Consider the following 25,909-nt stretch of genomic DNA (forward strand, 5'->3'; position numbering starts at 1 on the left):
AAATTGAAACCATTGGGCACTAAGGAGAGCCCTGTACTGGAACAGCACTGATTTAGCACAGCTTACAAACAAGTTTAAAAAATACACCTTCTAGTTTCTTTCACCATGAAGTCAAATTTCTTTTTATTATTCACTAGACACAACAGTGCTTTATGTAACTCCCCAAACACTACCCAGCTAAACTTTGGACTCCTCCTCTCATTGGCTCACTGCTCCACAGGTGATCCTGACACTCACTCTCCTCCTCCTAATGAAGGTACGTACGTAACCACGACAGTACAAAGGAAGGTGATTGAGATTATTAAAAGTCAATTATCCCTAAGTCTCAACACATTACTGCATAGTTGCACATGGCAGCAAGCTTGTCAATCCACTTTTAGGTGCTTCATCAATGAACTTCCTTCCACCATAATGTCAAAAGTATGGATGTTCACTGATGATGGTGCAGTGGTCACTTCCATTAGTCCCAGTGGTTCTCAACCTTTTTCTTTCTGCTCACATACCACTTTAAGAAATCCCTGTGACATGCTATGTCATAGGTGCTCTGTGGTTAATAAGGGATTACAAAGTGGTATTTGAGTGGAATAAAAGTGGTTGAGAACCATTCCATTAGTAACTCCTCAGTAAAATGAAGCAGTGCAAACATGCAAGAACCAGAGAACATTCAGATTTGGGCTGATTAAGTGGCAAACATTGACCATCTCCAACAAGACTAAATCTAACCACCTGCACATAATATTTAGCATTCGCATTGTTGAGTTTACAATTAATTGGAATGCATCACCGAAATGTGGGCACACTATGGGACCTCTCCATCAGTTTAATTAACTTCTTTTAGCAATATAATTTACTGAAACTGAGCTCTTTTTTTTCCCTCTTCCTTTTATATTTTTTATCTTTGTCTCATGTTTCGTGTCTTTTAAGTCCTGGGAAACTATAGAAAGCAAGACTTTCATTGCATCTGTACAATGTACTTAGTAGACGGGGATAAACTTCATTTATTCAAACAACTTTTGTTTACAGGGCACAAACAACAAATTTTTTTAAAAATCTTGCACCAGTTGAGGAGGGCAACATAAATCAGCTTATATATACATAAGCTTTCTGTTAAGACCTCATGGCGTGCATCACCACCTCACCTTCCTTGACACTTTACAGAGAGGCCCACCACCATTACCAGTGTTAGTCCAAACACATCATTGTACCTGAATGAAAGATGTCATTTTAATAATTCTCAAAAGAAAAGGAGAAATGGGAAGGTGGTAGTTTGTGCTAGCATAACAATCACAAAGTGGATAGTAAAAGCATTTTTCTATTAAATCTAAGATATCAAGATATGCAAACAATGTTCCCTCTAAGTTTTAGGCGTTCATGTGTGCAAAAATCTGATATTGTGCAATTTTTTTTTCCTGGGACAGAAGTATGTGTGCACTGAATGCTTGTGAAATTGTTTCAAGATCATTTTGGCTCAGCCCATCTCCCATGGTGAATAAAACTGCATTGGTATGTTTTAATATAACACAAGCTCTGGTTTTCCCTTCCTGAAGTCACCAATCAGCTCCTTGGTTTTGGTTACATTGAGTGTGAGGTTATTGTTGGTGCACCGTTCGGCCAAGTGGTGGTAACTATCCTTATACAAGCTACACTCCAATCCAATGGTGTTCAATGACAAAGGGTTTCAGAAACGGTGGTACTGTACAGACAAAGGAAAAAACAAAAACTGTGGATGTGCAGTTTTGCTGACGGCGATATTTTGATGGCAGACAAAAGGTTATTGCAAATAAAACAATGAGTAGATATCAATTTTAGAATTTGTAATAGGCAGCCAAGAGCTTTTCCTCCAGCATCTGGATGATAAGTTACAAACTGATACAGTGTGGGTTGGGTATCGCATGACAGAAAAGAGGCGGGTGTGCCAGAGAAAGGGGGCGCGTGAGAGAGATCAAATAGAAACATGTAGAAAATGGGAAAAAAAACATTTCAGCAAGTATTTTTCAGGTGTGTGTTCGACTTTATATGCATTTTGCATTCCAACCTCTGCCCCATCAAGCTTGCCCATAACTTTTGCTTTTCCCCCTCAATATTTATTACTATTCATTTTTTGTAAGCAAGACGTAGGAAGTGTTTACACATTAAAAGACAATTTAAATGCAAGGTGTTGCTGTTGAAATTATAATTGCAACTGTTTTGAAAACAATTAAATAGGGTTTAGCAGAGGAATATTATCAATAGCTTACAGCAATGAGCCAAGATTGTGAAAAACTGGGCAGTAGAGGATCTCGCAAGTATTACAAGAAAGTAGATATTCTTCCAACCTATATAAACCAGCTAAACAAACTAAACCTTCCCTATGTCACACCCATAACCCTCTATTTTTCTGGCATCTATGTGCCTGTATAAGAGTCTTAAATATTCCTATTGTTCCAGCCTTCATCACCACATCTGGCAATGCATTCCAGGTACCCACAACTCTCCATGTGAAAAAAACTAAATAGACCTCTTAAGACACCATTCATCCTTCTTTGCTCCACAAAGAAAAGCCCTGGCTCTCATAACCTTGTCTCATGAGACACATTTTCCAATCCAGGCAACATCCTGGTAAATCTCCTCTGCACTCTCTCCATGGCTTCCACATCCTTCTTATAATGAGCTGACCAGAACTGAACACAATATTCTAATTGTGGTCTCACCAGACATTTATAGAGCTGCAACATTACCTCATGACTCTTTAACACAATGAAGACCATCATACCATAAATTTGGTTACCTAGCCTATCAACCTGCACTGCAAACTTAAGTGATCTATGGATTTTGACTCCAAGGTCCCTGTGTTCTTCCACACTTTTAAGAATTCTTCATTTGACCTTCCAAAATGCATCATTTCATACTGAACTCCATCTGCTACTTTACCGCCTAATTCTGCAGCCTGTTGTAACCCAAGATGATCTTCTACACTACCCAACACCTCTAACCTCTGCATTATCTGCAAACTTACTGACCCATCCCTCTACGTTTATAAAAATCACATAGAGAAGGGGTCCCAGAACAGAACCCCACGAAACTCCATTCATCAGTGAACCCTAGGCAGAATATGTTCCATCCATTACTACCCTCTACTTTCTGCAGGCAAGATAATTCTGAATCCACACAGCCAAGGTTCAATAGATCCCATGCCTCATGACTTCCTGAATGAACCTACTAAAATCCATCTATATCACATCTACTGCCCCATCTGCTTCATTAATTTCTTTCGTTACCTCTTCAAAATGTGTGTTCCCTGACTCCCAGGAACTTGAAGGTACTCGCCCTCTACCATCAATGTGGACAGGTCCATCAGCCTCCCCTTCCTAAAATCAACAGTAAGGTCCTTGGCCTTGATGACATTGAGAACGACATTACTATTCTGGGACCACCCAACAGGTTCTCTCAATCACCATCCTGTATTCAGACTCCTCATTTTCAGTGATCCACCCAGCAACAGTATAAAATCATCAGTGTATTTATAGATTGTGTTGGAGTGGAACTTGGCCATGCAGTCACGAGTGCAGAGGGATCAAAGAGGGGACTCAGCACACAACCTTTGGGTGCCCGTGTTGATGGTCAGCATTAACCAGGATAAATTTATAGCCTATCTATATCAATGCCAATGTGGACCAGCAAGCAAACGTAATAATACCGTGTATAAATCTAAATACCTGAACTCTAGAATTTGTTCATCAGTTAATCTGGCTATACCTGAAAAGCAACTTCCTGTCTGTAAAGTAACTTGGATCTTTACAATGGTAGTTAGTAGCTGTCCAAACCATGCAATTCATTCATATATTATTTATGGTCAACTTTAGAGAGTTATCCTGTCCATATAATTTCTAACTGTCAAATTTCACTTCCACGTGTAATCATTCACTCACACCACAAATCAGGGAAGGGTGAATGATCAATGACTTTAAATATTTCAGATGTAGTAAAATTCAAAAACTTCAAAGAAAATCAGATTTGGATGAATCAACAGCTTTTCAATACAATAAAACTCTGATTACCACCACCTGATTGTTTGGCCATCTCAATGCTTCTGGGTCTGGCTTATGAGGGACTGTTTCCAGCTCTTCCTTTCAACCCACCAGTTCTCCATTCCCACCTTCCCTCTAAACTCATCAAGGCCCTGTTCCCCACCTTCCCTCTAAACTCATCAAGGCCCTGTTCCCCACCTTCCCTCTAAACTCATCAAGGCCCTGTTCCCCACCTTCCCTCTAAACTCATCAAGGCCCTGTTCCCCACCTTCCCTCTAAACTCATCAAGGCCCTGTTCCCCACATTCCCTTAAAAGTCAGTCGAGCCAATTTCCCATACTTAATTTAAACTCACTGGGGGCCTGCTTCCATGGCTCCCTTTAAACAAGGAAACCATTTTCTACACTTACCAGTTCTCCAACTCCCAAACTTCCTTTAAGCCTACCAGAAGCCCTGTTCCCATCCAACCCTTAATTCACCAGGGTCCTTCTCCCAACGCTCCTTTTAAATTCACTGGGGCCCTATTTCATGCACTCCCTGCTCCAATTTCTTTTTAAACTTGCAGACCTCAATTCCCCAACCCTCTTAACTTCACTGAGGCTGAGCTTCTCACTTCCTTTTAAACTCACCAGGGCACTATAACAAAACTCCTTTTAAACACACTGGGGCTTCATTCATTAAAATTCGTTGGGGCCCCATTCCCAGACTCCTTTTACACTTGCATGGATCATGAATTCCTTCAATCTACTGTATAACATACTAAAACAGGAGTGGCCAAACCACAGCTTGTGAGCCACATGAAGCTCTTTGACACGATACGTATGGCTCATGGAAATAGGTTGGCTGGAGAAGATACCAGTGCTCCTGAAGCCACCCTGGGACACTGAATCCCTGCAGCCAAACCAGGCCCCCTGGCCTCAACCTGTCACAGGATGCAGCTTTGTATTGGCTCACTTCCTGCATCATGTTCACTGTGGAAGCTGCAATGGCACAGGTATCTGCAGAGACCAACTTTCTTGAAGAGAGCACATCAGGAGCAGAAGTCGTCCATCCGTCCCATTGAAGCTCCTCCCACATTCCGTGAGATCACAGCTGATGTGGCCGTGGATGCAGCTCCGCCTTTCCCCCATAACCCTCAATTCCTCTACAATGCAAAAATCCATCTTACTGTATCTTAAATATACTTAATAAGGCAGCATTTACTGCTTCCTCGGACAGAAAATCTGTCAGGATTTTGTAAGTATTTGATAATGTATGTGTGTATTTTTTGATTATTGAAACTAATACAAATTAGCAGTTTAACTACACTCATGAATAAATATTGTTACATACACCTATTTCTTAATTTTTTTTATATAAAGTTTATGTGACAAAACGTGCGTAAGAGTAAAAATGTGTATGCATTACGTTTTTCCTGTCACGCGGCTCTCAAATATCTGAAGTATATCATATGTGACTCTTACACTGAGGAAGTTTAGCCACCCCTGTGTTAAAAAAAAAGCAAATTCAATGTATGCTGTACATAGTAGTAATAGGGCCAACAGTCCAGTAATCTACTTGACGGGCACCACCACTGTCTGGAGAGCACAATATTATTAGCAGCTAAACTATGCATGTGGACAATACAGTAATTTACTTCACACAAGAGTACAAATATAACCATAATGTACTTACAAAATAGATTTCAACAAAGAAATATTACATTTTAGACCACTGCTTCTCAACCTTTTTCTTTCCACTCACGTACCTCTTTAAGTATTCCCTTTGGCATAGGTGCTCTGTGATTAGTGAGGGATTGCTTACGGTAGGATGTGGGTGGAAAGAAAAAGTTTGAAACCACTGTTTTAATCGACCCTCATTGACTCGTTATGTGCACCGTTTCAGAGCTCCAAAGGAAATGGGCCAATGACAAATTTTCTCAAGCAAAATATTTCAGTAACAATTGGGTCTAGAGCAGTGATTCTCAACCTTCCCTTCCCACTCACATCCCACCTTAAGCAATCCCTTACTCATCACAGAGCACCAATGGCCTAGAGATTATTTAAAGTGGGAAGTGAGTGGGAAGAAAAAGATTGAAACCCACTGTTTTAATCGTCCCTTGTTGCCTTGTTATATGCACGGTTGCATAACTCCAAAGGAAATGGGCCAATTACAATTTTTCTCAAGCAAAATATTTCAGTAACAATTGGGTCTTGAGCAGTGATTCTCAACCTTCCCTTCCCACTCACATCCCACCTTAAGCAATCCCTTACTAATCACAAATCTACAAATTATTGGCAAGATGCAACAATTCTAAATTCAAAATGGATCTGGCCTGCAGACTACAAGGAGTGAGGATTGGTGACAACACCTCCACAAAAGCCCGCAACACAGGCCCACAAGACTGTGTACACAGCCCCTCAACCCCTTGCCAAGCTCCCCTGTACATTAATAACTGTGTGACTAAACACTGCACTAACTCTATCTACAAGTTTGAAGATGAAATTACTGTCGTAGGACGAATACCAAAATTCAACAAGATGGAGTATTGAAAGGAGATGGTGGCATGGTTTCAGGATAATAATCACTCATTGTCAGCAAAACTAAGGAGCTGGTCAAACACTAACGGGGCATATTTATTAACTTTATCTGCACTGGGGTAATGTATACTGTTGGAGCACTAAGAATTTTAGGGGGATATATCATTTTTCTTGGGACAATAAACCCATTCTCATCATTTCAGTAAACAGATGTACAGGGGGTGAAGGTTAATGGGGTAGAAACTGGGCAGCATGGACTCATGGGCTGAAATGGCCTGTTACTGCGCTGTATGTCTAAATTTATCCCTGTATATATCAGCAGGTTCTAAGATGGAACTTTATGTTCTTAGGAGGAAATGTACCAACAGCTTGTCCAGGTCCAACCAAGAAAGTGTTCCAAAGACTCTACTTTCTCAGAAGCTTTAAGAAATGCAATATGTCCCCAAGGTCTCTTGCCAACTTTTGTAGATGCACTATAGAAAGCGAAAGTCTGCAGACGCTGTGATTGTAGTAAAAACACAAAGAAATGCTGGAGGAGCTCAAGCCAGGTTTGCACCATCCATACGAGATATATTACTGATGTTTTGGGCCTGAGCTCTTTTCAAGGTTTGAGTTCTTCCAGCATTTCTGTGTGTTTTTAATAGAAAGTATCCTGTCGGATGCACCACATCAATGATACAGGAACTGCTCTGCCCAAGAGCACAAGTAACTTCAGAGAGTTGTTCATTCCAAGCCATCACACAAATCAACCTCCCTCCATTGACTCAGTCTTTTCCTCTTGCTGTCTTGTGAAAGTTACTAACATATTAAAGGACCCATCCCAGTCAGGTCATGCTCCCACAATCTTCAACCAAGAAGGTACATGTGCTTGAAAACAAACATCCATATTCAAAGACGGTTTTTTTTCCCTGCTGTTATCAGACTCTGAAATGGATCTCTCACTGGCAAAACCTGATGGCTTTGCACTGTTTTTAACTGAACTCTGTTTTGGTACATTTTTCTCTCTATGATGCAACATAGAGAGAAGGCATAGTGGACGGTGAGGAAGATTTTCAAAGCTTGCAGAGGGATCTGGACCAACAAGAAGAACAGGCCTGTAAATGGATGATGGAATTTAATCCAGACAAGTGTGAGGTATTGCATTTTGGAAGAGCAAATCAAGGAAGGACATACACGGTAAATGGAAAGGCTCTGAGGAATGTGGAGGAACAAGACCTGGGGATACAGGTACATTGTTCCTTTTTTTTTTTTTTTTTTTTTTTTTTTTTTTTTTTTTTTTAATTTTTTATTTTTCACACCATAAATCACAATAGCCATGATATACACTTTTTCTTTTCCACACATTTACAGTGTCTTTTTCTCCCTCCCCCCTCCCTCCTCCCAAGCCACCCCCCCATCCCTCCCCCCTCTCATCCATTTTAGTTATACAATCTAGGTTGCATTAATTCAGTTAGACAATGTTGTCATTCAACAAAAATACACCAGAAATTCTACTGAGTCCATTTTTTTCTTCTCTTCTCCTTCCATCAACTTAGGTAATGTTTGTTCCCGGTAGGTTTTCGCTATTGTATTTAATGTAAGGCTCCCATACTTGTTCGAATATTTCAATATTATTTCTTAAACTATATGTTATTTTTTCTAATGGAATACATTTATTCATTTCTATATACCATTGTTGTATTTTCAAATTATCTTCCAATTTCCAGGTTGACATAATACATTTTTTTGCTACAGCTAGGGCTATCTTAACAAATCTTTTTTGTGCATCCTCCAAGTCAATTCCAAATTCTTTATTTTTTATGTTACTTAGGAGAAAGATCTCTGGATTCTTTGGTATATTGTTTTCTGTTATTTTATTTAATATCTGATTGAGATCATCCCAAAATTTTTCTACTCTCTCACATGTCCAGATTGCATGAATTGTTGTTCCCCTTTCTTTTTTACATCGAAAACATCTATCAGATACTGTTGGGTCCCATTTATTTAACTTTTGCGGTGTAATGTATAGTCTGTGTAACCAATTATATTGTATCATGCGCAGCCTCGTATTTATTGTATTTCTCATCGTTCCAGAGCATAACTTCTCCCATGTTTCCTTTTTTATCTTTATATTTAAATCTTGTTCCCATTTTTGTTTAGTTTTACCATTTGTTTCCTCATTTTCCTTTTCTTGCAGTTTAATATACATATTTTTTATAAATCTTTTGATTAACATTGTATCTGTAATCACATATTCAAGGTTACTTCCCTCTGGTAAACTCAAGTTGCTTCCTAATTTATCTTTCAAGTAGGATCTCAGTTGGTAATATGCCAGCGCTGTATCTCCCGTTATATTGTACTTATCTCTCATTTGTTCAAAGGATAAGAATCTACTTCCTGAAAAACAATTTTCTATTCTTTTAATCCCTTTTTTTTCCCATTTTCTAAAGGCAAGGTTGTCTATTGTAAAAGGGAGTAGCTTATTTTGCGTCAATATTAGTTTTGGTATTTGGTAATTTATTTTATTTCTTTCTACATGTATCTTCTTCCATATATTGAGGAGATGGTGTAATACTGGAGAAGTTCTATGTTGTACCAATTTTTCGTCCCATTTATATAATATGTGTTCAGGTATCTTTTCCCCTATTTTATCTAATTCTAGTCTCGTCCAGTCTGGTTTTTCCCTTGTTTGATAAAAATCTGATAGGTACCTTAATTGTGCGGCTCTATAATAATTTTTGAAGTTTGGCAATTGTAAGCCTCCTTGTTTATACCATTCTGTTAATTTGTCTAGTGCTATCCTCGGTTTCCCCCCTCTCCATAAAAATCTCCTTATTATTTTCTTTAACTCTTTGAAGAATTTTTCTGTCAGTTGTATTGGCAATGCCTGAAATAAGTATAGTATCCTTGGAAAAATGTTCATTTTAATACAGTTTATCCTTCCTATCAGTGTTAGTGGTAGCTCTTTCCAATGCTCTAAATCGTCCTGTAGTTTTTTCATTAGTGGATTGTAATTGAGTTTATATAATTGGCCTAGATTTTTGTTTATTTGCACACCTAGGTATCTTATTGCCTGCGTTTGCCATCTGAATGGGGATTCCTCCTTAAATTTTGAGAAATCCGCGTTATTCATAGGCATTGCTTCACTTTTATTTACGTTTATCTTGTATCCCGACACTTCTCCATATTCCTTCAATTTCTTATATAGTTCTTTTATTGATAGTTCTGGTTCTGTTAAGTACACTATCACATCATCCGCAAACAGACTGATTTTATATTCCCTGTCTTTTATTTTTATTCCTTTTATATTATTATCTCTTCTTATCGATTCTGCTAGTGGTTCTATAGCTAGCGCAAACAATAATGGTGATAGTGGGCATCCCTGCCGCGTTGACCTGCTTAAGTTAAATTGCTTTGATACATGTCCATTTACTGTCACTTTCGCTAACGGTCCCTTATATAATGCTTTAATCCAATTAATATACTTCTCCGGTAAACTGAATTTTTGCAATACTTTGAACAAGTAATTCCATTCTACTCTGTCGAAGGCCTTCTCTGCGTCTAAAGCAACTGCTACTGCCGGTGCTTTATTTCCTTCTACTGCATGAATTAAGTTAATAAATTTACAAATATTGTCTGTTGTGCGTCTTTTTTTGATAAATCCAGTTTGGTCTAAATTTACCATTTTCGGTACCTGTTCTGCTAATCTGTTCGCTAATAGTTTAGCTATTATCTTATAATCTGTGTTTAGCAAAGATATTGGTCTATATGACGCTGGTGAGAGTGGATCTTTCCCTTGTTTTAGTATCACTGTAATTATTGCTGTTTTACATGAATCTGGTAAGTTTTGTGTCTCATCAATCTGGTTGATTACATCCAGGAGGGGCGGTATTATTAGGTCTTTAAATGTTTTGTAGAATTCTATTGGGAGTCCATCCTCTCCTGGTGTCTTATTATTTGGTAAATTTTTTATTATCTCTTGTATTTCTACTGTTCCAAATGGTTCTGTTAATTTATTTTGTTCCTCTATTTGTAGTTTTGGTAGTTCAATTTTAGTCAAAAATTCATCTATTTTCCCTTCTTTCCCTTCGTTTTCGGTTCGGTATAATTGTTCATAGAATTCTCTGAAGTTTTCCTTAATTTCTTTTGGATTATATGTAATTTGTTTGTCTTTTTTCCTTGTTGCCAATACCGTTTTCTTAGTTTGCTCTGTCTTAAGCTGCCATGCTAGGATTTTGTGTGTTTTTTCCCCTAGTTCATAATATTTCTGTTTTGTCTTCATTATATTCTTCTCCACCTTATATGTTTGTAATGTTTCATATTTTATTTTTTTATCCGCCAATTCTCTTCTTTTGGTTGTATCTTCCTTTATTGCTAATTTTTTTTCTATGTTTATTATTTCCCTTTCCAACTGCTCTGTTTCCTGATTATAGTCCTTCTTCATCTTGGTTGCATAACTTATTATTTGCCCTCTAATGAATGCTTTCATTGCGTCCCATAGTATAAACTTATCTTCCACTGATTCCGTATTTACTTCAAAGTACATTTTTAATTGTTTTTCAATAAATTCTCTAAAATCCTGTCTTTTAAGTAGCATGGGGTTTAATCTCCATCTATACATTCTTGGAGGGATATCTTCTAGCTCTATTGCCAATAACAGGGGTGAGTGGTCCGATAATAGTCTAGCTTTATATTCCGTTTTCCTAACTCTCCCTTGTATGTGGGCTGATAACAGGAATAGGTCTATCCTTGAGTATGTTTTATGTCTAGTCGAGTAGTATGAGTATTCCTTTTCTTTTGGGTTTTGTTTCCTCCATATGTCCACAAGTTTCATTTCTTGCATTGATTTAATTATAAATTTGGTTACTTTGTTCTTCCTGTTAATTTTTTTCCCCGTTTTATCCATATTTGGATCCAAATTCAGATTGAAATCCCCTCCTATTAGTATGTTCCCTTGCGTATTAGCTACCTTCAAAAAGATATCTTGCATAAACTTTTGATCTTCTTCGTTAGGTGAATATATATTAAGTAGATTCCAAAGCTCTGAATATATCTGACATTTTATCATAACATATCTCCCTGCTGGATCTATTATTTCCTCTTCTATTTTAAATGGCACATTTTTGCTAATTAATATAGCCACTCCTCTTGCTTTTGAATTATACGATGCTGCTGTTACATGTCCTACCCAATCTCTCTTTAATTTCTTGTGCTCCAATTCAGTTAAATGTGTTTCTTGGACAAATGCTATATCTATTTTTTCCTTTTTCAGTAAATTTAGTAGTTTCTTCCTTTTAATTTGGTTATGTATTCCATTAATATTTAGAGTCATATAGTTCAGCGTAGCCATTTTATATTTTGTTTATCTTCTCTTTCCGTTTTTCCATCATTACCTTTCCTCCTTTTCCATTTCTGTTTTCTTATTTTCAACTCTTTACCAGACAACATTCCTACAACATCCAACATTTTCCTTATTCTCCTATTTCTATCTTCTTTATAGGTACATTGTTCCTTGAAGGTGGCGTCGCATGTGGACAGGGTTTTAAAAAAAGTTTTTGGCATTTTAGTCTTTATAAATCAAAGTATTGAGTATATGAGTTGGGATTTTTTTTTGTTTTCTTAATACTTTATTTATAAATTTTTAAAACCACAATAATAGTTTCAATTCAATTCTAGATTATTTCAAATTATACATATGGAATATATCATTCCACTAACCCACCTCCCAACCCACCCTCCCATCTCCTATCCCCTCCCTAACGAAAAAAGAAGAAATAAAAGAAAATCCAGAGAATGCCAAGAAAATACAACATTTGTACAATAAAATCTATTGGAGAAGAGGCAAGGTCCTCAGAGAGCCAACGGTACATGCCAACCAAAATGTTGTAAATATGGGCTCCATATTTTCCAAAAAACATGATATTAACCTTGCAGATTTAAGTAATTTTCTCTAATGTTATACAACTACAAAGTTCTGCGTGCCATCTTTCCAGGCCTAAATCTATTTCTGACTTCCATAATATTGCTAAATATTTCCTAGAAACTGCTAAAGTAATTAGTACAAATTCAATTTGATAAATATTTAATTTTGGCCTTATAGCCTTAAGATTACTCAATAAAAATAATATTGGATCCTGTGGGAATTTGACCCCATAATTCGTTTCAAAAAATGACCTACCCCTAGCCAAAATTGTCTAACTTTAGGACATTGGAACTTTTTTTTTTTACATTCATCTTGGTAATCTCAGATCTACACCTAAAATATAAATCTGATACAGCAGGAATTCATGCATTTAATTTTTGTGGAGTCAAATATAATTCTTATCAATTCTGCTAGTGGTTCTATAGCTAACGCAAACAATAAAGGTGATAGTGGGCATCCCTGTCGTGTTGACCTGCTTAAGTTAAATTGTTTTGATACATGTCCATTTACTGTCACTTTCGCTAATGGTCCCTTATATAATGCTTTAATCCAATTAATATACTTCTCCGGTAAACTGAATTTTTGCAATACTTTGAACAAATAATTCCATTCTACTCTGTCAAAGGCCTTCTCTGCGTCTAAAGCAACTGCTACTGTTGGTGCTTTATTCCCTTCTACTGCATGAATTAAGTTAATAAATTTACAAATATTGTCTGTTGTGCGTCTTTTTTTGATAAATCCAGTTTGGTCTAGATTTACCATTTTCGGTACATACTCTGCTAATCTGTTTGCTAATAATTTAGCTATTATCTTATAATCTGTGTTAAGTAAAGATATTGGTCTATATGACGCTGGTGTGAGTGGATCTTTCCCTTGCTTTAGTATTACTGTAATTATTGCTGTTTTACATGAATCTGGTAAGCTTTGCGTTTTATCAATCTGGTTGATTACTTCCAGGAGGGGCGGAATTAATAAGTCTTTAAATGTTTTATAGAATTCTATTGGGAATCCATCCTCTCCTGGTGTCTTATTATTTGGTAATTTTTTTATTATCTCTTGTATTTCTACTATTCCAAATGGCTCTGTTAATTTATTTTGTTCCTCTATTTGTAGTTTTGGTAGTTCAATTTTAGTTAGAAATTCATCTATTTTCCCTTCTTTCCCTTCGTTTTCAGTTCGGTATAATTGTTCATAGAATTCTCTAAAGTTTTCCTTAATTTCTTTTGGATTATATGTAATTTGTTTGTCTTTTTTCCTTGATGCCAATACCATTTTCTTAGCTTGTTCTGTCTTAAGCTGCCATGCTAGGATTTTGTGCGTTTTTTCACCTAGTTCATAATATTTCTGTTTTGTGTTCATTATGTTCTTCTCCACCTTATATGTTTGTAGTGTTTCATATTTTATTTTTTTATCCGCCAATTCTCTTCTTTTAGTAATATCTTCCTTCATTACTAATTCTTTTTCTATATTTACTATTTCCCTTTCCAACTGCTCTGTTTCCTGATTATAGTCCTTCTTCATCTTGGTTACATAACTTATTTGCCCTCTAATGAATGCTTTCATTGCATCCCATAGTATAAACTTATCTTCCACTGATTCCGTATTTATTTCAAAATACATTTTAATTTGTTTTTCAATAAATTCTCTAAAATCCTGCCTTTTAAGTAACATGGGGTTTAATCTCCATCTATACATTCTTGGAGGGATGTCCTCTAACTTTACTGTCAATATTAAGGGTGAATGGTCCGATAGTATTCTAGCTTTATATTCTGTTTTTTTTTTACTCTATCTTGCATACAAGCTGATAACAAAAATAGGTCTATTCTTGAGTATGTTTTATGTCTAGCCGAGTAATATGAATATTCCTTTTCCTTTGGGTGTTGTTTCCTCCATATATCCAAAAGTTGCATTTCTTCCATCGATTTAGTCAAATATAATTGATGTAAAAAATCATATTGAACTAACCTATATTTTACACAACTCCTTTTCACTTATTTGTGTACTTAAATCTATTTCCCTTCTCAATCTTGATTTATGCACCCCAAGTTATACATTACTGAAATAAATTTATTTACAGTAGTGTTACAAATCAGTAATTCTAATTCATTTTGATTAGGTAACATTAAGTAGGACCTATTTTGCTAGATAAAAAAGCTTTAACTTGATAATAACAAAATAAGTTGGGATGTTATGATGAAGTTGTTTAAGACATTGGTGAAGCCAAATTTGCAATATTGTATGCAGTTCTAGTTGCCTAGCTACAGAAAGGATACAAGATTGAAAGAGTGCACAGAAGATTTACTAAGATGTTGCTGGGTCTTCAGGAGTGAGTTAAAAGGAAAGATTAAACAGGTTAGGTCTTTATTCCTTGAAACAAAGAAAAATAAGGGGAGATTTGATCAAGGTTTACAAAGGTTTACAATCCTTCGCATCTTTTCCATTTTGGACTCCCAAATCAATCTAAAAACTGCTCTGGTAACTGCCAAGGAAGTGGTGTGGTGGATGGGCCACACCTGTGCCACCTACAGCAGACGGTCAGGTCTTTCTCCATTATCAAGAGTGAGCACCACAGCCATAGTCAAATTTTTTGGTGGACCTTTGTATTCCACTCCAAACAATTCTTGTTGTACGCCTCAGATCCTCTAAACCAGATCCACAGCACCTACAGGTAGTCAGATCTGACTATGAAGGTGAAGGTGGACCAATTGAGCCAGTTACCAAAGAGCATTGCCTCGTTCTTCTCCTGGTTTACCCCAGCTGATGTGGACTCAAAATGCCCGCATATGCTGGTCAGTCTCCAGACTGATCGTGTATCTGAACAGAAGACGACAATGTCGTCCATGTTCAGGGAGGCCTTGACATGAGTGCTTCTGCAGCCTGGCAATGTCACTCCTTATGCACTTGCCCTTCCTGTTAGATTCAGCAAAGGGCTCTATGCAGCATAAAAATAAGACTGGAGACAGCCTTGCCTAACTCCAGACTTGATGGGGAAGCTATCTGTTTCTCACCCACTAATATCTGTGTAGAACAGTTTAATCCAATTCCAGATTCCCTCGCCAGACCCCATTTTGGAGAGCACGTACATTGATCTTGAAGACCTCTATCAAGTCTCCTCTCATCCTTCTTCATTCCAAAGAGAAAAGCCCTAGCTCTCCTAACCCACCTCACAAGACAATCCAGGCAACATCCTAGTAAATCTCCTCTGTACCCTCTCTATAACTTCCTCATCCTTTCTGTAATTATGTGCCCAGAACTGAACACAATAGTCTAAGCTTTGTCTCACCAGAAATTTATAGAGCTGTAACAATACCTCATGATCCTTGAACTCAATCTCCCAACTAATGAAGCCCAGCATCCCATAGGCTTTCTAAACTACCCAATTAATCTGCGAGTCAACCTTGAGAAATCTATGGAGTTGGACCCCAAGGTCCAAATTCTTCCACATAGTTAAGTATTCTACCATTAATCATGTATTCTGCCTTAAAATTTGACCTTCCAAAATGCATCACCTCACACTTATCCGGATTGAATTCCACCCATCACTTCTCCACCAAACTCTACAGTCTGTCTATATCCCGATGTAACCTTTGACAACCTTCAACACTATCCACAACTCCTCAAACCTTTGAGTTGCTTGCAAACTTACTGACCCATCCCTCTACTATTTTGTCCAGGTCATTTGTGAAAAATCACAACAGGGGTTTCAGAACAGATCTTTAAAGAATTCTACTATTCACTGACCTCTCGCTAAAATACTTCCTGTCCACTCTCTGCTTTCTGCAGGCAAGTCAATTCTGAATCCACACAGCTAAGATTCCATGGATCACATGTCTCATGAATATAAAAGTTGGCAAAAAAGGACAGAGCAGAAATGATCAGAAAATAGAGAAGAAAGACTGAAGTCACATTCCATAAAGTGTTGAGCCAGTGGTGTTCAGCAAGAACACTTGTTCTAGATATGGGTAGGCCTCTACCAAAACAGAAATGACAGCCAGGTCAAATTGTGGATTCCACTTTTTCTCAACATCACATACCCTTAACACATGCTTTTTAAAAAAAAATATATTTTTCACACTTTGAACCATATCAACCAAAATATGTACAAACATTTCTCATTAAATATACATAGTGGCATTTTCTCCCTTCCCCCCCCCCTTTCCCTTCCCCCTCCAAAACCCATAAATATTCAACATGTACAATAAAACCATAAAACAATCTCTTCACACAAAGGAAAATAAACAAGAAAAATGCATCATCTATTTGTACACACTGAATCTAATTGTTTTGTCTTCTTATCATTTTAGGGGGTAGAGGTCCAAGGCAAGCTCTCCATGTATGGTTCACAAATTTATTCAAACAATGTGACTTAATTTTTTTAATTAGATGTTATTTTTTCCAATGGAATACATTTATTCATTTCCATGTACCATTGCTGTATACTCAGGCTCTCTTCCATTTTCCAAGTTGACATTATTCATTTTTTTGCTACTGCTAAGGCTATCATAATCTTTTTTGCGCTTCATCCAATTTGAGGCCTAATTCTTTACTTATGTTACTTAAAAGAAAGATCTCTGGATTTTTTGGTATGTTATTTTTTGTGATTTTATTTAATACTTTCCACTTTCTCACATGCCCAAGTTGCATGTACTGTTGTTCCCATTTCCTTCTTACAGTGAAAACATCTGTCCGATAATATTGAATCCCAATTTTTTAATTTTTGAGGAGTGATATATACCCTGTGTAACCAATTATACTGTATCATGCGTAACCTTGTTTTTATTGTATTCTTCATAGTTCCGGAACATAACTTTTTCCATGCTTCATTTTTTATCTTTATGTTTAAATCCTTTTCCCACTTTTGTTTTGGTTTATAGTTTATTTCATCATTTTCCTTATCTTGCAGCTTGATGTACATGTTCGTTATGAATCTTTTAATTATCATTGTGTCTGTAATCACATATTCAAAGCTGCTTCCTTCTGGTAATCTTAATCTGTTTCCCAATTTATCCTTTAGAGAACTTTTCCAGTTTGGAAAATGGAGCAGTTTTAAAATTGGAAATTTTAGTTGTCGAAGATAAGCAAGCTTATCTTCAATGAATGCATCCTTTCTCGTACACAAGGTAATCCCAGATCAGAGCAATGATAAGCTTTCAGTTGATGGTATGCAAACATTGTTCCCTGAGTTATTTCATATTTGTACTTCAACTGTTCAAATGTTAATAAATTATTTCCCAAAAAACAATTTTCTATTTTTTTGATTCCTTTTCCCTCCCATTCTCTAAAGGAAAGGTTATCTATTGTAAAAGGGATTTTGCGACAATAATAATTTTGGTATTTGGTAATTCGTTTTTTTTCCTTTCTAAGTGGATCTTCTTCCATATACCCTTAACACATGCTTGACAACCATATATTAATCTCACAAAATCCTGACGGGATCAGACAACTGGTTATGGGCAGAATGTTTCCTATGACTAGATATGGAAAACAAGGAGTCACAGTCTTAAGTTACAAGGCAAGGAATTTACGATTGAGATAAACAGACATTTTTTTTTGCTCGGCAGATGGAGATCCTGTGGAATTTGCCAATACAGAAGGATGAAGAGGCCATCATTGAATATATTTGAGGAGGTAGCAACAAGGGAATGGGGAGAGAGTAGCAATGTAAATTGAGATAGCAGGAGTCACAATTATGCTGAAAGGAGTAGGTCAGGGAAGCTAAAATAATCAGTTCCTGCTCTTATGCACAATATTTCCTCTTTTTTATGTAAACGCTAGTAAGAAATTCTGAAAACATTCCAGAAGTAGATATTCCAACAACATTTACACCAGTGCAATAATGAAAAATGTTATTTCAAATCTATCCCCTCAGTAACAGTATGCATTTTGCAGGTCTTGCATTATTGGTTGGATCTGGAAACTGATAAGTTCCATGCCAAATCAAAATCTACAAGCTTTTTTTTGGAGTATACAAACAAGTTAGGACCATATCTGTAAAGAAACAAATGAAATGATTTTGGGGCTAATGTTTTACACATTAAAAATACAATTAACAAGTCATCAGCTCATGCTGATTTAAAAAATTCTAATACATTTTCTTTCTAGAGGAATACCATACAAATGAAAGGGTTAGCAAATGATGAACATTTGTCGGCACTTGGACTTTACTTGTTGGAGTACAGAAGGACTGGGGCTCATAGAAGCATTTTGAATGCTGAAAGGCCTGGACAGAATAGATGTGGCAAGAATGTTTCCCATGACAGAGAGTCTAGGACAAGAGGGCACAACTTCAGGACAAAAGGGTGCCAATTTTAAAAAGGAGGAAACTTTTCTTTAATCAGAAGCCCGTGAGTCTGTGGTACTTGTTGCCACAGGCAGCTATGGAAGCAAGGCCAGTAGTATGTTCAAGGCAGAGATTGACAGGTATTTGATCAATCAGAGCACCAAGGGTTACGGGGAGAAGGCTGGCCAATTGGCCTACTTCTGCTCCTATATCTTGAGATAAATTTATGGATCAAAGAAATTGTTCTGTAAAACATTATTTCATGACTTCTGGTCTCTCAATGTAAAAGGGATGTAACTAAGTTCCCTAACCTTCATACGCAAGTTACGTTGCAGGTGCAGCAGGTTATTAAGAAGGCAAATGGAATGTTGGCCTTCATCGCTAGAGGAATTGAATTCAGGAGTAGGGAGGTAATGTTGCAACTGTATAAGGTACTGTGTCCAGTTCTGGTCTCCATATTTGAGGAAGGATATACTGGCTTTGGAGACGGTCCAGAGGAGGTTTACTAGGTTGATCCCTGGGATGAAGGGGTTGACATGATGAAAGATTAAATCATCTAGGATTGTATTCGCTCGAGTTCAGAAGAATGAGAGATCTTATAGAAACATATAGGATTATGAAGAGTATGGATAGGATAGATGTAGGAAGGTTTTTTGAGCTGGCCAGGGAAACAAACAAGAGGACACAGTCTTAAGATTCGGGGGAGTAGATTTAGGACAGAGAAGAGGACAAATAGTTTTTCCCAGAGAGTAGTGAATGTTTGGAATTCTCTAACCAGGGAAGTGGTTGAGGCTGCTTCATTAAACATATTTAAAATTCGGTTAGATTAATTTTTATATGATAGAGGAATTAGGGGATATGGGGAGAAGGCAGGTAGGTGGAGTTAGGTCATAAATTAGATCAGCCATGATCGTATTGAATAGCGGAGCAGGCTTGATGGGCCATTTTTGGCCTACTCCTGTTCCTACTTCCTATGTTCCTATGCAATCTGAAGCAGGATGTAGTAACCTGCTTTCAAATGCAGAGAGGCTGAACTGCCAAGTACAAGCTCACTCTTCTGCAAGGTCTATTTGCACTTGTATTCATTCAGTAGCAGAGGAGTGACCCACTGCACTGGATTTAGCCCCATTAAATCAATATTTACAAACACTGCTCTAAATGTCCTGCAGCCACCTAAATTGTCATTTGCGTGTTTTGAAAGCCTTTTATTGCATCTGTACATTGAATGTACATAGGATAATACACCACGCTCATTCCTATTATAGGCTATTCGTCACAATGAGCCAACACATGTAACTATTATAACTAGGAGAAACTCTCTGCGCCACAATACGAAAGTGGTACTTACCCAAGTATTGTCATTCAGCTTTGTTATCAAACAATACAAATTTGCTGATGACACTACGGGTTGTCAACAGAATCACAGATGGCAATTAGGAAGGGTACAGGAGTGAAACGTTAGCAAAACTAAAGAATAACCGATTGTGAAATTCCAGAGAACAAAAATCAACAGCATTACGTTACAAATAATTCTATCAATCACATTACAAAGTAAATGTAAAAGGTGCAAAAAGTAAGTTGTGTCTATGCTTCATTGATCATTCAGAAATCTGATGGCAGAGGGGAAGAAACTGTCCTTGAGCCACTAAGTGCTCGTCTTCAGGCTCCTGTACATCCTCGCTGATGGTAGCAGTGTGAAGAGGGTATGGCCTGGATGGTGGGGGTCCTTGAGGATAGAGCGTGCTTTCTGAAGACACCTCCTCTTGTAGATGTCCTCGAAAGAGTGACGACCGGTGCCCGTAATCTCACAGGTCGAGTTAACAACCCTCTGCAGTTTTTACTTATCCTGAGCGTTGGTGCCTCCGTACCAGACAGTGATGCAACCAGCCATAATGCTCTCCACAGTACACCTGTAGAAGATTTCAAGAGTCTTCGGTGATATACCAAATCTTCTCAAACTCCTCACAAGGTATAGCCTCTGGAGAGCCTTCTTCATGATGGCATTGACATTGAAGGGTCAGCAATGGAAAGGGTTAAGAATTTCAAATTCCTAGGTGTCAACAACTCTGAAGATCTATCCTGGGGCCTCCATTTTAGTGCAGTCTCGAAGGAATAGAACAGGAAAGTCTGCGGACACCAAGGTTGAAGTAAAAACACAATGCTAGAGAAGCTCAGCTGGTCAAACAGCTTACTTTATATAATAAAGATGCATAACCAACAATTCAGGCTTGCTGCCATGAAGAAGGCTCACCAACGACATTGCATTGGGTATGCAACCAAAGACTCTCGCAAATTTCTACAGATGGACCATGGAGAGCATTCTGGCAGTTGCATTACTGTCTGATATAGAGGTACCAACACTCAGATTAGGAAAAAGTTCCAGAGAGTTGTGAACTTGGCCAGTGCCATCACAGGCACCAGTCTTCACTCCAGCAAGGACACCTACAAGAGGCAGTGTCTTGAGAAAACCGCCTCTATCCTCAAGGACCTTCTCCACCCAGGCCATGCCCTCTTCACACTGCTACCAACAGCAAGGAACCTGAAGACGAGCACCCAATGGTACAAAAACAGCTCCTTCCACTCTGACATCAGATTTCTGAATGGACAAGGAACCACAAGCACTACCTCACTTTTTTTTTGCACAAATATATTTTTAAAAGTCTAATTTAGAGCAATCTTGCACCTCTAATGCTGCTACAAATTTTGTGATGTGCTCATGACAATAAATTCTAATTCTGAAATTATATCCATATAGTCTTTATTCATTCATAAGCGAAGTTCTCCCAGCAGAGGCAAAGCAGAAAACACCAGTCTTACATCTTCAATCTATCTTACACAACGTACTGAACAAAAGTTCTTAAAATTCAACTCATTTTGTGCAAATTAAGGGGCCAAAGTTCCAAGTTTTAAAGTGATGTTAATACTTTACTGCCATTCTATATCCCCATAACCTGGGATTAATTCATACACTGACATTGCAATTTCTGCTTAACATCACCGATAAAGCATACAAAAACAAGCCACTTCTTCATTCTCCAGTTAATTTCAGATCTATGATATTGAATAAAAGGCAGTTTCCCCAGAGGACCACAAGTATCACTCCAGCTAACAATCATTAGAAAGCAAATGGAACAGCATTATCCACACTAACATTATAGGATGGAATAGCTTTAAATTTGTTGTGGATTAACAGAACCTCTCATGCAGCCAGGACAAGAGCAGATCAAAATTATTAACTCTAATGTGTGTGACTCCAACCAATGAAAGAGGTTTTTAATTCAAGATTCCTTTATTGACATGCAATAAAGACAGTGCAGTATTACACGGAATCTCCAAACATTCACCATCAGCAGAAATTGCCTGACGCGCCTCTTAAAGAGGAGCAAATGAGAGTCACCAATTGTCCGGGGATTTTCCCCCAGCAAGCCCGCAGCTCCTGAAACCACCGAGACTTCAGTCCAAACCATCAGCAGCCCGAGAATAACCATTGCATTACCAATAAAGAGTGAACATGTAAAATTTGGAAAGAACAATAGCTATCCAGCAGGAATCACATTCAACGGAATTGCTGAGCCCCCAATTTCCTTCTCTCAACATTTAAAGCTCCACTTAGATGGACTACAATAGTGGTTTTCAGACTTTCTCTTTCCACTCACATACCACCTTAAGTAATCCCTATGCCGTAGGTGCTCTGTGATCAGTAAAGGTGGTATGTGAGTGGAAAGAAAAAGTTTGAAAACCATTGGACTAGTAGAACTTACACCTTGTGGAACATTGAGATTTTTCCACTACCATAACAGCAAAACTAAAAAGAGCATCGCCGTTAATAGGCCTTCACCATTTTAGAATTTTCTACACAATGACTTTTGAATCCATCAATACTTAAATATATATTTTTTTCCACATCACAATAAATCCACTTCAAATAGAGCGCTCAGATGCACCATTTAATCTTCCTTTCATAGTGAAGATCCAATGTGGCTATGGATATTTACTTTTCACCATTCCAACAATCATCCTTCTGGAAATACAGCCACACAAAGTTTGCTGAGAACAATTAATATAAGGCATGTCATTCAATTAATAGTCAAAACATTTTAAAATATTATCCACTATTTATAATTCGTTTAAAAAGACAAAAAAATGGAAGAAAGCAGACAGTTAACCCTTTGGACTCCATGCCCCCCTTTTCAGGGACCATCAACAAACACATATACTCCATGTCTTTGTTTACAGAGACTCTACCAACAAGCACATATACTCCATGTCCCTGCTTACAGGGACTATCATCAAGCGTATATACTCCATGTCCCTATTTTCAGAGACTCTACCAACAAGCACACATATTTCATGTCTCTGTTTACAGGGACCACCAACAAGCGCATATACTCCATGTCCCTGTTTTTCAGGGACCACCAACATAATTAGAAAGACTAGACAATTAAGTTCAGAGCAACAAAAAAATCTATAAAACATAAAATCTATCTCCAATAAATTTTCAGTAAGTCAGGAAACATCTGTGCAATAAGAACCTTGCTATCTGACCTGTTGACTGCTTAGAACATTTTCTATTTGAATTCAGATATAGGTCATCTACAAAAGGTGGTGTCAAGATAATATCTATCCTCAAGGACCTCCACCACCCAGGCCATGTCCTCTTCACTCTACTACCATGGGGGGGCGGGGGAAAGCTACAGGAGCCTGAAGAAAAGCATTCAATGGCACAAGGACGGCTTCTTCCCCTCCTCCATCAGCTTCCTGAATGAACAATGAACCACAGACACTGCCTCACTTTGTCCCTTTCTTGCACTACTTTTAATTATTTTGTAAGATGGCTTATATAAATGTTTGCACTTTGACGCTGCCGCAAAACAATTAATTTTGTGACATGTTCATGACTATAAATTCTGATTCTTAACTGCCAACAAAATTAGAAAGATCAGAAGACACACAAATTTTCAGTAAGTCAGGAAGTATCTGTGCAACAAGAACGTTGCTATGTGACCTGTTCACTGTTTAGAGCATTTTCTGTTTGTCCTCAGGTATGATGCTTTCAGTTTTAGATTTTTTTTGGGGGGGGGGGGTGGGGAAAATAAACCAGATTTAAGAGCCAGATGCTTGCCAACATTGTATGAAAACTTTCACGCCACATCAAATGATCAATCTTCAGCAATTAATTTTTTAATCCATCAGTAAAACGTGAAAGTCTGCAGACACTGTCATTGAGGTAAAAACACAGTGCTGGAGAATTTCAGAAGGTCTAACAGTGTACGATATATAGCAAAGATAAAGATACATCATGTCGTCACCTTTATCATTTATACCATGCTCACATAGTATAGACAAAATAGCGTTTCTCTAGGACCACAGACTATTTTTACATAAGTACAAGTTAGAAGTTAAACACATTAAAATATTAGGACATCTACAATGAAAGTTCATGGTACCCTATCCACGTATGTTCTGGGAATTTAGGAGCCTGATGGCTTGGGGGGTGAAAAAACCGTTGCCTAATCTGGACGCAAGGGCCCGAGTGCTACGGTACCTCCTACCAGATGACTTCACTATCCTTTGCAGGGTCTAACAAGGCAGTGATCCCGTTGCACAGGATGCTCTCAGTACATCCTCTGTAGAATGTAGTGAGGATGGAGAGTGGGAGATGAACTCCCCTCAGCCTTCGCAGGGAAGTAGAGGCGTTGTTGGGCTTTCTTGGCTACGGAGCTGGATAAGCAAGGAACTCGGACATCTCGGGCTTGAGCCCTTTCCAATTCAGACACCTGACCACATTTTGCTCAAGGCCAAAACGTTGGCGATGGATCAACATTTGCTTAATTTCTCCAGCATTGTGTTTTTACTTTTGAATCCATCAATTGAATGCTCCCACAGACAAACAACACTCCCCCCCCCCATCCCACCCCACCCCACCCCCAGGTCACACTCACATTTCCTCATACACTTCATCCAGTGCTTTACGATGGAGGTGTAGTGCTTTTTGTTGTCGAGGATCCAGGACGACAGGCCCTGGATGCTGTCCATCGTGTTGGTCACCGTCTGCAGCTTCTTCTCCAGCGTGGCCTCCAAGGCGGCCGAGCCAGTTGCCATCTTGGTCCCCTCCCCCGGGGGAGGGGGGAGGAGTGGGCGGGAGCGCGCAACTGACGCTGCCCCCGGCGCGCGCGCGCACGCAGCCGCTGCGCACGGTCAACACGAGGCTCGCGTCGGGGGGGGGGGAAGGGGGCGGCGCGCGCACTCACGTCATTAAAAAGAGTCTACGCTCTTCGAATGCTTTCTCCAGCATTCGATTGGGGGGGGGAGAAATTTTAAGGTGGTTTAATTAAAGGAAGATTTTTTTTTGATTAAAAACCGCAGGGACGAACGGGAGATCGACCCACGGAGGCGTAGGGTGGCGCGCCTGCGCACTACCTCGCGGGGAGCCGCCCACCGCGCTTGCGCACTAACCCTCCCCCGTCCCTTGCACGAGCGCCCAACCGGCGGCCTGCGTCGAGATAGAGGGGATCTCCTGATGGTTTTGGTCCGAACACTCGTTCGCGTCCCCCCGCCTCCTTCCGCCACCTCAGGTAAGCTGCAATCACCGCTCGGCTCGGCTGCCTGTGCGCCGTGTAAAATCCAATCACGGTCCTTGGCGGGGGACTCTCCACGACGCTGCCGCCATTCGGTGCCCGCTCTGCGCACTGGGCCGTCGCGCATGCGTAGCAGCGCCGAGGGGGACGGGAATACCGCCACCCTCCAGCAGGGGGGGATGGGTTGAGGGAGTCGGTAGGGATAAAGGATTGGGCAGCTGCTCTGGCAACAATGACGGTGCCAGCGGGTGAATTACCATGGCAACACGCCGCGAGTGGTGGGGGGGCGGTGGAATGTTGACGTGGTTCATTCTCTCCCTCCCCTCAGGGCCGAGTGGATGGCACGTTCCACGGTGGACGAGTCGCGGCTGTGCTCAAAGCACGGACGGCGATCTCCGGCTGATACGTCGAAATGCCCAACTAGGCATGCGCACAGCCTGCCTGGCTGAAAGGGGCTCCCCCAGTACCCTGGGTTTAAAGGAGCTCCCCCAGCACCTCTCCTCAGGGTTCCCATTTATTGTCAGAGCCCAAACAGACATCACATACCACCCTGAGATTCCTTTACCTGTGGCCCAGGTCTGTGCATTTAAACAAACTGCAATACAGAGAGGAGAAAAAACCCAA

General features: G+C 39.0%; 1 protein-coding gene across 1 annotated transcript in view; it reads right to left on the minus strand.

Moving 5' to 3' along the window:
- Positions 1-24,819, minus strand: part of LOC138764487 (regulation of nuclear pre-mRNA domain-containing protein 2-like) — an 85,719-nt gene extending 60,900 nt beyond the window's left edge. The window contains 1 exon segment of the mRNA XM_069940474.1: positions 24,650-24,819. Coding sequence (XP_069796575.1) covers positions 24,650-24,809 — 160 coding nt within the window. The 5' untranslated portion in view covers positions 24,810-24,819.
- Positions 24,820-25,909: the final 1,090 nt, after the last annotated feature.

This window comes from Narcine bancroftii, chromosome 5 (assembly GCF_036971445.1).
Source record: "Narcine bancroftii isolate sNarBan1 chromosome 5, sNarBan1.hap1, whole genome shotgun sequence".
Lineage (NCBI taxonomy): Eukaryota > Metazoa > Chordata > Chondrichthyes > Torpediniformes > Narcinidae > Narcine > Narcine bancroftii.